The 14,245-nt window shown below is 37.3% G+C and overlaps 1 protein-coding gene and 1 pseudogene across 2 annotated transcripts; both read right to left on the reverse strand.

Moving 5' to 3' along the window:
• Positions 1-367: 367 nt before the first annotated feature.
• On the reverse strand, positions 368-3,965 carry LOC141835257 (uncharacterized; annotated as a pseudogene).
• Positions 3,966-4,885: 920 nt separating this feature from the next.
• Positions 4,886-12,629, reverse strand: LOC141835357 (casein kinase 1-like protein 2). Of its 2 annotated transcripts, XM_074722803.1 has the most exons (14): positions 12,121-12,628; positions 11,947-11,987; positions 9,632-9,701; positions 9,405-9,553; positions 8,864-8,959; positions 8,678-8,748; positions 7,274-7,335; positions 7,091-7,154; positions 6,925-7,009; positions 6,714-6,840; positions 6,484-6,566; positions 6,334-6,394; positions 5,896-6,038; positions 4,886-5,604 (listed from the first exon to the last, which is right to left on the reverse strand). In XM_074722803.1, exons 1-14 carry the CDS (start codon positions 12,194-12,196, stop codon positions 5,335-5,337), a joined length of 1,398 nt encoding a protein of 465 aa, XP_074578904.1. In that variant the 5' UTR covers positions 12,197-12,628; the 3' UTR covers positions 4,886-5,334. The 2 variants fall into 2 exon arrangements, with proteins under 2 accessions (XP_074578904.1, XP_074578903.1); XM_074722802.1 differs by having other exon boundaries at positions 9,405-9,701; positions 12,121-12,629.
• Between the last annotated feature and the right edge of the window lie 1,616 nt (positions 12,630-14,245).

Below are 14,245 nucleotides of genomic sequence, written 5' to 3' on the forward strand. Positions count from 1 at the left end.
TTTATTCTCTTCTACAACTTTGCTCCATCGTAACCAACTCAGCTATGTCCCGAGGACGGAAAAACACTTTCTCGACTTCTTGAGGAATAGGGTTCATGTTGAAGTGAGAATCCATGTTCTTGTTTTGATGGAAACTACACCTTCTTGGTAGGTCTTAAATTGTAATCTTACAAGCTTCATAATAAAAGTTGGGAAGAGGGATTCATACAATAGCCGTGAGGAGGATGTTCCCGCAGCCTTGCGCGCCAATCTAGAAGCATCGAAATGCAATGCACCTGTAACCTGTAAAAAACATTGTATTCTGAAATAAATTTATCGCCAAGGAAAACATTTTCTCAGCTCACATAACAAAACTTCCACATTTAGGTTCGGTAACTCAGTGTTATGGTTAGAAGTGTGTACATCACAAATGGGTTTCAGCATCTATTGGTAAAATGTCATTCCAGGTGCTTGCAGTGGCCTATAATTCGGGGGTACTGGTTCTTGAAAGGTGAATTGAGGTGGTGGTTGGTTTATCGGCATAGGTTGGTTCATGGCCAGTGGCGGCGGCGGGGGAGGCAGCTGTTGTTGTATCAATGCCATGGGCTGTTGCTGCTGTAGCAATGGTGATGGTCTAGCCAGATTAATCATCTGTGGTGGAGGTATGGTATTGTAGTTGTGTGGTAGGCCAATCATTAAACCACCGGTAGGCTGAAGCTACTGTTGCGGTCGATACTGGGATGCTGACGGTTTGTCTTGCACAGGACCCGGCTGCATCAAGACTGCTTGCTGATGCGGGGTGGAGACGACAATTGGCTGAAGGGGTATCAAGGCAGTTGTGGAGGTATCAGAAATGGGAATGGGAGTCTCAGTTATCATCCTCCTATTTGGTGCAACTGCAGAATGAGAATTAGGTAAGTTAGTCGATGTGGTCTGATCTACATTATTTGCTGGGAATGAGTGGAAGCTGCAAGCTTATCGGCAACCTCAGCAGCAATTGCAGCAGCGGTCTTTTTACGAACTATCGCTGATGTGCCATTTGATTCTGGCTTTGGATGTTCAGCTTGTGGTTTGGTTGGCATCAAGACTGGCTCGTTGTTGAGCCGCCGCCGCATGTTGGCAGCCTCCTCTACCATGGCTTGTGCCAGCTGCCATTTTGCAATTCTTTTGATCAGAGCAGAAGTTGGAAGCATGCACCTTTTCAAGTAAAATATGGTGACTAAGTACTGTACATCAAGATGTTCTTTTGAAATTTTCATGAAATTCAAGGAATCATGCAGATTATTACCTGCAATTTGCAGCGAACATTCTCCAATTCAGATTCCTGAACAAATTCACACTGAATCCATCACTCCAACAGTCACTCTAACAGCTAACGAGAAATCACATGGAGAAACTTTTCTAACTAGACAAACATGAATACTGAAAGTTGTGATTCGCATACCTGTTCCCACATTGCTTCGTTTAACTGAGAAACAAGAGCTGAATGATTTGCTTCAGCTAGCTTGAGCCTCTCTATACAGTCCTTCAGAGCCACCTCTTGTTCCTGCAATTCAGTTGCTAACGACTCCCTTTGAAGGTCTCTATCTGATAAAATAAATAATATTAATTAACTCAGCATGCAGCAACAATATATCTACGGATACCAAAGAAATTTTCTTGTATCCCTCACAATTATTTACCATGATTACATGCACGTTCCACATCTTTTTCCAATTTTCCGACATAGCAAACAGCGGATTTGCATCTGTCCAAGTTGGACTCCACATTGGAGCGGTCAATGAGGACGCTGCGAATTGCAGAAACAATTTTTTCTGCTGTCCCTCCTACAGATAATTTCTGATTTTTCAGAAAAACGTGTATTTAGCCATTTGCTTCTCAATCTAATGAATCAAATACAAATGATAACAAAGAAATTGACAACAATGGCCTTACTATTTTAACTGAACAAGAGTCTCTCCTTAAGATTCTGACAGAAGTACGTGAGCGCTTTTTGTTCAAATTCAAATCAGGAGGAGGTTCACTACCAAGCATCAATTTTTTCAGGTCACGTGCACGAGACCCGAATACTCTTCTTTGCTCCCAGATGTCAACCTAACAAATCAAGGATATATCCCAATATGAGTATCATTTTCAGAATTCTATAAATAAATAACTCAATGTTCCACCTTTAGACATGCATAAATGAAAACATTTTCTCATGCTTTGTAAGACAAAAAAAGTAGTTGATAAATAAGATCCACTGCTTGAGAAACATATCTCATCTTTGATGCCAAATCCACTCAATACAATAATTTGATGTCTAACATTTGTAGAAACAAAGTACACCGAATGCCTTCAGATCCATTATAGCACGCCAATGTAAGCCAACAGTTTCAACAAAATAAAGTCCTTGTATCATGAAGCTATTAAATAATAATGACCCTCCGCATGGTAAAAGAATCTTCTTTCAGGAGAATTCACATGAACTAACAATGAAATGCATATGATGGATATGATTGGCCACTTATGCAATCAATGCAAACCCATGCTCTTGGATGGTTTGAACAATAAAAGTAAGCTAATGGAAACAAATCAATAATTTATTAATCAAATAGATCATTAGCTGAGAACAAGCAATTGCAAGTTGCCAAAAAGTTGGCTATAAAGATCAATGTCTTCTTTTGAATCCTACAGACAAAGACCTTCAAAGTGACATTAAATTCAGCAATGAAATGATTTGTCATAGAGCAGATAAGTATTGCACAGCAACACTTTGAAATTTTCCATTGGAAACATTGAGAAAAGAGCACAGATTGCAATAAAATCAATCAAGGAGTATCAGGAATATATTCTCATATAATATGCAAGATTCATATAATACACAAGATAAGTTTTAAAAATGGGCCTCAACATTCGTATGCAGAAAAGTCTCAGCATTGAGAAGTAAAAGTATCTTTAAAAGCACTTCAAATAACACTTTCAATAATAAACCTGAAGCAGCGCACGTATAATGGTGGAGATCCAAAAGCCTGAGTAGCTAAACTTAACCATGGATTTCAAACATATGTGCAAAGAGTTCTTTTCTTATAGCATTGGTCCATGCTTCAGACATCACTTTCAACATGACAATAACAGTGTCCAAAATACCAAAGAACCATATTTTACTCTCAAATCTCAGTCCACGATGGAGATCTCAAACAATTGAAAAGAAAAAAAGGATCAAATACATGATACACACCAGTCAGGAGACGACATTCTTTCCATATTCATCACCATTCTCAAGTACATCCTTAAGTGCAGATGGAAGAACCTTCCAGAATTCACTGACAAATTCAGTTCCAGTTCGCTTGCTGTTCTGCAGGATGTCATTGGCAAGATACAAGAAAGGAACTTTCTGCTCCATTTTTGAGCTATGGAATTGCTTGTCCCGAGTTTGAATAACCTGTTCAGCATTCTTACGGTGGAAAATACACCAATGTGACAAAGCTATTGATCAAAGAGAGTTAAGGATTCAAGCTATCGCATCCAGAAGCTGTGTCAAATTATGCAAAATAATAACCGCAAACGCACTCAGAAAGAAAATTTTATACACAGACATCGTTTCCCAAATAAGTAGTTGATATGATTCATCTAAATTGAGCTTGGACAACTTATCCGCCAATATCTTCTCATTGAAGACTCTATTCATCACAGACAAGGATGCGGGAGATCTTGAAGTAGCTCAATAAGCGAGCATCAAGAGCAACAATATCTCAATTTTAAGCCTCAATTGGACCGAAAATTTTCCCGAGGACGCTCGATTCGGGAAATCAAAGGAAGCGAATACCACCACAATAAAGGGAAAACAGTGAGCCAAGGGCGGATCGAGTGTCGACCTGCCTCTGCGGTTTGGAAATGATGCGGAAGTAGGAGGAGGGAGGGATCGACGTTAGGGTTCGTGGGGTTTTCCCACGTTTCTCTTCGCCCTCTTCCGCTTCCTTTTTTTACCCGTTGTCTAATTTGAAGGGCAGCGACGGAATCAGGGAATATACCATAAAACCACGTGTATATAAAGTCGCAGACCGATTATATAACGGTTCGTACTTAATGATCGGTGAGATAAACCGGTTCAAACACCGTAACGCTACGTAAATTTTGAATTGAAAAAAAAAAATACTACCTAGAGACTCCTCACATAAAAAAATAATACATCCCAGAGACCCTTATGGACCATATACAAAAAATGATAAATCCCAGTGAGTCTCATGGACTCAATCCCTGGTGGTCAGCGAGCCGGTTCGGTCCCACGATAAAGTTTCCCACCGACCACCAAGGATAAATCGGGAAGCGCATACGGCGGTCAATCTAGATGCCCAGTATCCTTTAATTGCGTTCCTCATTTGGAAGAAAATTCTTATAAATACGCCGTCGTAGTCAAAACCTAGATGTATCCGTTGCACCATTGCTCCGGGGACAAAAAAAAAAAGAAAAAAAATTATCACAACCCGGATGTCCTACCATTGCACCATTGCCCGGGGACAGAGACACACCATATAGCCCTGAGATGTAGTTGAGTTAGATTACGACATAACAAATTTATTAAAGTAGGCAAAGATTGAATTTCGATAAAACTGAGACAATACCTTCTTCCGTCGTAACCAACTACAACTTCTCGATTTACTTCCTCATAAATAATCATGAAACTGACCATATAAGACCGCTAAAATGACGAATTTCACTTTTTTTTACTAAAGAGACACCACAAACAAATAATAAGTCCTATCTTGTATTGAAATTCATATGAAACTTAGATTGCTTACCATTGTTCTTGAAATTGTTTGTATACATTTTCCCAAGAGTAAAGGGTTTGCAAGCGAGGTGAAGATATCGAAGTGTTCATGGATACGACGATAACTTACGATTGGGAGACTCATGGAGAGATCAGTGAATTCAAACCAAATTATAAGTAGCAACTTCTCCACAATGTATGTTGAAGGTAAAACACAATCTCAGAGGCGACACACTCAAGCACATAATCAAACATGTGAAGTTCCAACAATAATAAGAAATGTAAAACGATACCGAAAACATAATGGTGGAACATCTTTGGTTAATAAACGACGACGACAACGACAACGACGACAAATTATTCTTATTCCAACTTTAGCATATTTCCTCGACGATGCGAGCAAAGTTCCTTTACTGGTTGAGTCACTTGCTTTCATCTTTCGGAGGGAGGGCACTTCATTTCAGCAGTTGGCACCCATCGATACTCATTGTCTCAGTCATTATAAGATTTATGCAAAGTGTTACACCACTTTTGAAAATGGTTTGATTCTCCAGAGCAACATCACACAAATTGAAGTTGCGGCGAGGGGATTGCAGTGGTGCTGGCTAGTTCTTCTCGTCGGTATCAAAATGAAGGCCCTCAATGCCTTTCAGCACCGAGTCGTAGTTCTTATTTGCAGACGGTTTCCTTCCAGATGAAGAGATGATCGGAGAATTTCTCTGCGCACTTGAAACCTTGTGGGAAGTCACTGGGCTCGCCTCTGCAGTGCGTGTGCGAGATTGATCTGCATCGATCCCTACCATGTCTCGACCACCAGAAACAGCAGGTCGCCTTGAGGATCCACTTGACCATCCCATGAAAGTGGAACTGGAAATCTACTCCCGCATTCGAGTTCAGGAATTACAAAATACTGAATGAGTACATCTTTAAAAGCTATAGTATAATCGTGCATATGAAGATTCTGTAACTAGCTTAAAACATGTAAATGAGCAATAACATTAGCGATTGAATCCCATATATTATCGGAACTAGGAAGCATCAGGAACATTAGGCATTTCTGATATGTTTAGCAACCAACAAGATCTTGCAGGTAGAACTATGACTATAAACAGTGGAACAATAGGTGTATGGGTAAAAAGAGTGATCCTGAGACATCTATAACTTACCATAGCATCTTTACTGGCAGGTGGATCATTCGCCATAGGGGCCTTCTGTTTGGATAGGCTGCCAAGATTTACAGCTGGAGATGCTTGTCCTCGACGGGAAGGATCGACAGCCAACCAACCACCCATCCTTCCTTCCTCACCACCTAAAATGCAATTTGTCCAAGTTTTATCCCTCCTAATTATGAAAATTAGATAAATTGGTTTCAACATGCTAGCATGTCTAGTAGATTATAAAAAATTGGATGTGATTCATCTAATGCAATTAGAATCAGCCATTCCTAAGACTATTTTAGACTTCTAAATGAACATTGGCCAATGCAGTTGCACAAGCTAAAGAAGTAGCCAACAAGAAGGAAAACAATCGAGTTGAATAAAGATTTGTCTAGCGACGAGTCAATATTCAGTCAATGGATTATGAAACAACATGTAAGAAATCACCTGACTGCCTATCATTGGCGACAGCAGGAGCCAAGCCAGGGCTAGGTCCTGCACTTGGACCCTAGGAAGTAGAAAATAGCACAAAAAGGTTATCCATTTGTTCAGAAATAGAAAGATGAATACACATATAACATCTGCATTTAGACTAACAATTGCACGTGGAGGAGGACCAGCTATCTGAGATTGCTGATACTTCAAAATGGTCCAATCAAATACGTAATCAAACTGAAAACCTGTAGAGAAACCAGGAAGGTGATTTACTCTAAATAATAATAATTTATACTCAAACAAAAATTCTGAATATTCAATTATCCATCATAGTTTCATCGGTGAACAGAATCAAAGACTTGAAATTTGATATAAGTGGAAAGGAAATCAACCTTCACGAATGAAAAGTTCCCGGAACAATCTCTTTAGATATGCATAATCAGGTTTATCCTCAAATCTTAATGAACGACAATAATGGAAGTAAGATGCAAACTCTGTAGGATATCCCCGGCATAAAGCCTATAAGTATAAAACAACCATTTCATAATCATAACTAAGGCAATATAACAGGAGACTTCAAAGTAATCATAGATTATAGCTTGCCTCAATTGATGTGGCGACTTTTTTTTCACTAATTCTTTCATATTTTTGCTTCTTTGTTCCTGCTTTTAGACCTTGCCATGGAAGGCTGAAGAAAAAACATTCACAGCCAAAGGTTTCAATTTGCATGATGAATAAGAGGTAAAAGGTTTCTACCAAATAGACCAACCTTCCTCTCAAGAAGTACATTAGAACGTATCCAAGAGATTCCAAATCATCCCTCCTGCTTTGTTCTTATAAGAAGAAAAGAGTAGTCAGATAACCAAAAAATGGACACAATGAAGATAACAAGGCCGACAACATAGAGAAGTTCCTGTAATAAGCTTTAGGTACAGGAAGGCCATTCTTATACCTATACCAAGATGTGTATTCACACTTGCATAACGGGCAGTCCCAGTTAAATTTTTGTTCTCTCTGCAATAGAATATGACAGAGATGAATAAAGTAGCCACTTATAACCTGACATTGATGCACTGTTCTTGAAGATAAAATCAAGAAAACCTAAAAAAATATAAAACTAGATCCAAAATGTTTAAACATGTAGAGTTTGAACAGTGTAGTATGCCAAGCATAATACATAAAAGAGGCTGTGGAAGATGGCGAAACTCAATAAAAGTAAATTAAAACTGAACAAAATAGTGCATCTCCTTGACAATTCAAATGAAAAATCGATAACAAATCTAGATGAAAAAAAAAGAAATCTAACACCACCAAGACAACTATCATAAGTAAGATGTGCCATGTTTAATTAACTTCCCATCAGTCTCTATGATAAATGGATATTAAAAATATTCGAGGTATATCTCACTGTGGTCAGATCACAACAAATAGACAAGTATGCCTACTACTCAAGTAAGCTCAAACCTCAGTTTGGAAAATTGACTAAAAGCTGACTGAAGCAGACCAAGTTGAGACTGAGCTCTAGAACAATTCAGCCATGATTATGTATTCGGCTGAAGTGCAATGAATTCGACTGAAGTGGATTAAGCTCAAGATAGATGGTTTCATAAGTCACCTTCAGTTCTACTTGGTTGTCCAGTTAAATGATCCAGTGAACCAAGTGAATTGGACTATCAAATCATCGATGGTTTCAGCCCCCCTCCCCCCCCCCCCTCATCCTTTGTTTTACTGTTTACTATTGTATCATCAATGTATACTTTTATCTTTTTGCCATTTAACTTAGCAATATACTTGCACAATACCTTTGGCAGGTCCCTCTAATGAGTGGCACTTGTGCTGTTAAATCTTAAAACATAACTTTATAAAAGAAACTAACTTTGTAGTTCAAAAAGAAGTGTATGGCTTATACTTGTTAGCCATGTGAATCTAAATATATCTTCAAACAGCATTTAGGAAGCTTAGCAATCTGTATTTTATATTCCAATGTGTTATCTACCATCTGGTCTATCTACAGCGATGGAATTCAATCTTTCAGGAATTCTTAGTTCAAGATGACATAGTCTGCATAATATATTGACTTACATTATGTTAATAAATTAGTTTTAGCCATATTAGATTAACATTAATATTTAAAATATTAAGATTCCTTATGTCCCCATGATTGTGTCCTAAATTTAGATCCTTTTCTGATGAATCTGTGTCCCCATTTTAAAACTTTTTTGACATGTCTCTATGTCCCCATTTTTAGAAAATAAAGTGTCCGACTTTCAGATCCATATCCATGTCAGATACCCATATTTAGTCCCAATAACATAATTATCAACAACAAGATCTCCTGAATTAAAGTATGTCTTACCTGTATGGAATATGCTGATGAGTTGTAGTGTCCCTGTACTTCTTGGCAAGGCCAAAATCAATGATATATACCTATAAGGAAATTCAACAAAAATTGTTATTGAGCAAAAGATAAACCCAATAGTAGTACAAACAAAAAGAAAATTTAATCAAACAAGTAGGATAGATACAAGAAGAAATTACAGACCTGATTAGCTCGTCTACCCAGACCCATAATAAAATTATCTGGTTTAATGTCTCGGTGGAGGAAGGACTTTGAATGCACAAATTCCACTCGATTTAACTGAAGTGAGACACCTAACCAGGTCAGACAGTAGAACACGGTATTTGGAATTTAGATCAAAGTTAATTATCAATAAAGGAAACAATTAACTTTCACACTATCACAGTGAGGTATGAGTGTTAATTTGAATGCAGTAACAACTGTTATCATAAGAGAATTCACTAGAAGGGCACTGTTACATGGTTGACAAAATGAAGTCAGGAATGGAGGGCAGACCCTGCAGGGGGAGACCTCGAATAGGATAGGCATCCATAAATAGATGGAAATCACACAAATACAAATAAAAAGAGAGAAACTGAAGACATAAGTACATATTTTTGGTCAAAGAATTGTAAAAAAAGATATTGATGACAGCTGCAAGGATTAATTAATCATGCTCCAAAAATAGAAAGTAATGTTGCAACCTCGTGTCAATTCAGAAATATAAGCTGCACAAAGGGCATACCTTCTGGTCTGCGAGCATCAGAACAGTCTTTAAAGACAGCTTACGGCTGCAAAAGTTGAACAGGTCCTCAAGACTTGGTCCTAGTAAATCCATCACAAGGACATTGTAATCACCCTCAACACCAAACCATCTCACGTTAGGAATTCCAGCTGACAAGGAAATAAGAAAAAAGAGTGAGGATAGACTTGGAAACTGCTTGAGACAAATGAAAGCAAATGTTCCATTACTTCCTCCTTGCAGGATCCTATACAGCTTTGATTCATAAAGCAACTGAGGATGCTTAGTCTTGACGTTCTCCTGTCAAACAGAAAATTCACATGGCAATTAGAAAATAAATTGAAACCCTACAACTACACTCAATATATTTTAACAGTGCTAAAGACTTAAAGTTGTGTTTTTACCCCCCACAGAGAGAAGAGGAGTGGAGAGGAAAGTGAAAACTTCCATTCTCATTTACCTGAGTAAAAGAAAGAAGAGGGAGGATAGGATGTGGGAACAATTGAAATCTCATCTTTAGCCGTCTTCTTTTTTCACTAGCTCACTGCCCTCCTCTCGCCCATTGCTTGAGACCACCACCTGCTCAACCTCATGCTCACTAACCTCCCTCCGATGCCCACCGCCAAAGTTTCCCTTGCCAATGGAGCCTCCCCCACCAATGCCTCTCCATGTTTAACCTCATCATACTCACCAACCTTCCTCCTGTGCTTGTGGATCAAGCCTCACCACCCTCAACCTCACCCTTGTCAACTTGGTTGCCCACCTGCTCATGCACACTCATCAACCTCGCTCAAGCTCACAATGAAGAAGGAAAACATAGGCAGTTATTCCCAATTTCAAAATGGGCAGGTGAAATTTGGCTTAAAATCATGTCTGTGGATTTGTAATTGGCATCCACAAAGACTAGTTTTGCTTTTTGGAGAAGTAAACAGGAAAGAGTGCATCAAATTATGTGTTCCCCTCTACTCTCCTCTTCATGGGGGCAAACACAACCTAAAAGAGACTACCTTAAGTAAATTTCAGGTTGTCACTAAAACATGAAAAATAATTATAGATTTCACATAGTTAAACAGTAAACATTTCTTAACAGAACAACAAAGGAAAAAGATAAGAGCGATGAGCAAGTGCTAAGAAAGAAGATGTTCTTAGGGCATTTGGCTCAAGGTTTACCACTTCACACTAGAAGTGACTAAAGATTAACTCACAAAATGGCTATTTAGTTACACTACAAGGTTTCTGACATTGAGCCTGCTTCCTGCATGGTGCTGCCTTGTAAACTAGGTTCACCCTTTGTCAGAAAATGACTTAGAAATACTATAAACATAACTGGAAAGATCTTGTTTTGACATTCTAATCCTTGGCTAAAGCAAGAGTACCACAGAACCATAGCTGTTAACTTTCCAAATTGCCTAGCAGACTCATACAAGGTTACAATCTGGCACCAATGCCCAAGTCAGATCAATCCTGGACCCTGAATCAGAACAAGTTCACACAGACTCGAGTTCTAAGTCATAAACTCGCAAAGTTAGTCTAAATTTATGAGTTAAGTCAGCTCTTATTGATTCAAGTGTTGCCTTTTTTTGAATCCACCATTTTGTCACATCAAATCAACAATCATAATTTCATATTCTGTCATCTTTTTCAAATCATGACGCCTTTTCTTCTCATCTTCATCATCTTCTTAATCTCTTGACTACTTCCAATTTTTTTTGCCCATCATCTTGCACTTTGTTCCAAAATCTTCTCTCTTCTTATTTTCACCATCTTCATTTCATTACTTCTTCTAGCTTTTTTCTCCGTCTTCTAGTCATTCTTCCAAAATCTTCATACCACTGCTTCTCATTGGACCATCATTTTTTTCCCCACACAATCTTGTTATTGTAGCATGTTTATCCATTTAAAACATTAAACTTAAGTTTGAAATAGTCTGCTGCTTTGCTTAAGATCTAACTTTGAGACTTTGATTTTTAAACTTTTGTTTTGTTCAGTTAATGATGATGTTTGAGTTATATTTGAGAATTTAAGTGTGAATCATGATGTTATTTACTTGATGGTTAATGATAATATTGCTACGATTCTATGCTTTCAATCTTAAAATTGAGTCCATGGAATCTCATTCACATCTATGTAAGAAAAGTGACAACCTTGCACACAACTAACTGCAGTCTTCCATGCAAATCTGCCCTGTTTGAAAGTATAATTGCAAGTTCAGTTGATCCGTAAAACTCAACCCAAAAAAATTGTTTACTCATATAACATGATTTCTAGTAAAATAACGGCAATTCAAAGGTTATTGCTTAATTGCATTTATGCGGTTGACTGAGTGAATATTTATGATATATATAAGCCAATAGACACCATATCTACGAGGACAAAAGAAACTCCAGGAACAATCAGAAGAGAATTGAAATCAACAATAACTATCAAACCAATAGCTAAAATCAACAAATTAACCAAGCAGCAACGTAAATTTAGAAAAAATGCATTACAAAATGCAGTACAAAGTTTGAGTATAAACGAACATCCGCGGAGGGGTAAGACTCACGAGTTTAATTGCGACTTCCTCATTGGTTTGGATATTAGTGCCTGCAAAGAAAACGGCAATTATAAACACCCGGAAACAAGAAAACTTAAGAATTCTAGCAACAAAAATCCACAAGAAGAAGCACAACAGCATTGTAAAAAAAAAAAAAAAAATCCAGAAACATTGCGCTAATACCTAAATAGATCTCGCCAAATGAGCCGCTGCCGATCTTGCGACCGAGGCGAAACTTGTTCCCAACACGAGGCTCCATCCGACCACAACCACGAACGCAACCCGCCCGATTCAAGCTCCTGACCCCGGGAACCAAAAACACCAAAAGAAGCTTTAAAAAACTCCCTTTTCACCCGACAAAAGAGAACCCGGGGCCGATCGATGTCGCGCGGGCAGTGGTCCTTCGATGGACGAGATCAGCGACGAAATGGTAGGAAAGCACTATAAAATTAGGGTTTTCGGGTGGGGGAAGGAAGGGGAGGAAAGGATCGCGATCCTAAGATGGCGTGATCCGATCAGGACATCGGCAGCAGGCAACGCAAGCCATTACCGTCTCTCTCCTCCTCTCGCTCGCTCGATCGCTCGCTCTCTCGCTCGATTTCTTTCTCTGGCTTGGCTTGGAAAAGGAAAAACTTTTCGGTTCTGCGACGTTGCCGGTCAGGGCAACACGAACGAGAGGGAAGGGGGGCGCAGTTGTCGCGTTGGAACCGGATAACCTTATCCTGATCTAGCACCTATGGTGTGTTTAAATTAGGACAAAAATAAAAGTAAGGGACTGTTTATTAAAATTAAAAATATATATATTATTTTTTAAATCTAAATATTCAATTTTTATAATTTGATTAATCTACAAATCAGCTACTAGATAAATAAATTTGAGAAGCGTAGATAAATTTTAATTTGATAGTCCAACATCATTAGTGGTTCGAACTCTACGAGCGTTCCAAAATGTCTAGTTTAAGATTCAAATCCTTATTGTATAGAAATCAATTTTATCTTTTATCACTGCATCGCACCTGGAAGCTACTTTTCATGTGTCATGGAAATACAATTACATCCTATTTTATCCTATATTTATTTTAAATTTTTTTTAGTATTATTTATCGTAGCTACTATAATATGCAATTCTAAAATAAATTATAGCTAATACAACATTTGATGAATATTATATTATAGTAATTATGAATCATAATTATTATAGTATAAATATTTCATCTCAGATATTTATTGATTAATATTATATTATAATAGTGATATATAGATCATAGTTGCTATAATTATGTTCCAGAACATAGTTGAGTTGGTTATAGAGAACAAGAGTTATTGAAGTGGGCAAGAGTCGAATTAGGCAATGTCCTTCTCCGTTGTGGCCAACTACAACTTCCTGATTTACCTCCTCACATATGATCATGGAGTTCATTTATAGTGACAGACTCTATTTTATTGAAATAGTTGTTATAATTATGTAATAGTTATAACATTCATAGTTATTATAATTATGTTTGAGTCTTTTTTTTTTAATATTATAATTGCTCGAAAGTAAAGATATTTTTAGACAAAAAAAAATGGAAAGATTTTGAGGATGACTATACATTTTAACATATTATTTTGATGATAAATAAAATTATATAAATTTTAAAATATATATATTAAATAGCTATGTAGTACGTTTGGTCTAAAATTATTACAAGATTTTATTTTTTTTAAATTTCAAAATTAAATATATAAATACCCCTTTTAAAAGCCATTACACTCCATTTATAATTTCAAAGTAATACTTAAATAGTTATATAACGTTTTAGTCAAAAATAATATCACTTATATAAAATTTTAATATAAATATATAAATTGTTATTGAAGTAAAAAAAATATTATCAACTCATCCTAGTTTTTCCCCTATCCTATCTTTTGATTTTCTCTCAATCCAATAAAAGATGATTTCACTCACCTCAAACGATCAAGCATCGTCAGTCCTACAACGAAATACATATAGATAAATCACAATGCACAGCGATCTCATAGATGAGAGGTCACATACGATGCGAGATGAATAAAATGATGAACAATGCTTAAGATGCTTAGACTTCACCATAGGCTCTCGACGGGTTTTGCGAATGGGGATTAGAACAAGGATGGATTCAATGATTCAAATGTGCACTTCAACCTTTAAAGCAAGGTATCGAACAAGCATGGATGTAAGTTCTATTCTTTCTTATACGTAGACACTTGACTTGACAAGATTTTGTGAAGATCTATATTCAATAATCAAGCTTTTTTCCACAAATACAACCAAACCTAAAATGTAGGT

Source organism: Curcuma longa, chromosome 9 (assembly GCF_044706935.1).
Source record: "Curcuma longa cultivar G26 ecotype Majalengka, Jawa Barat chromosome 9, ITB_CL_G26_1.1, whole genome shotgun sequence".
In the NCBI taxonomy this organism is placed as follows: domain Eukaryota; kingdom Viridiplantae; phylum Streptophyta; class Magnoliopsida; order Zingiberales; family Zingiberaceae; genus Curcuma; species Curcuma longa.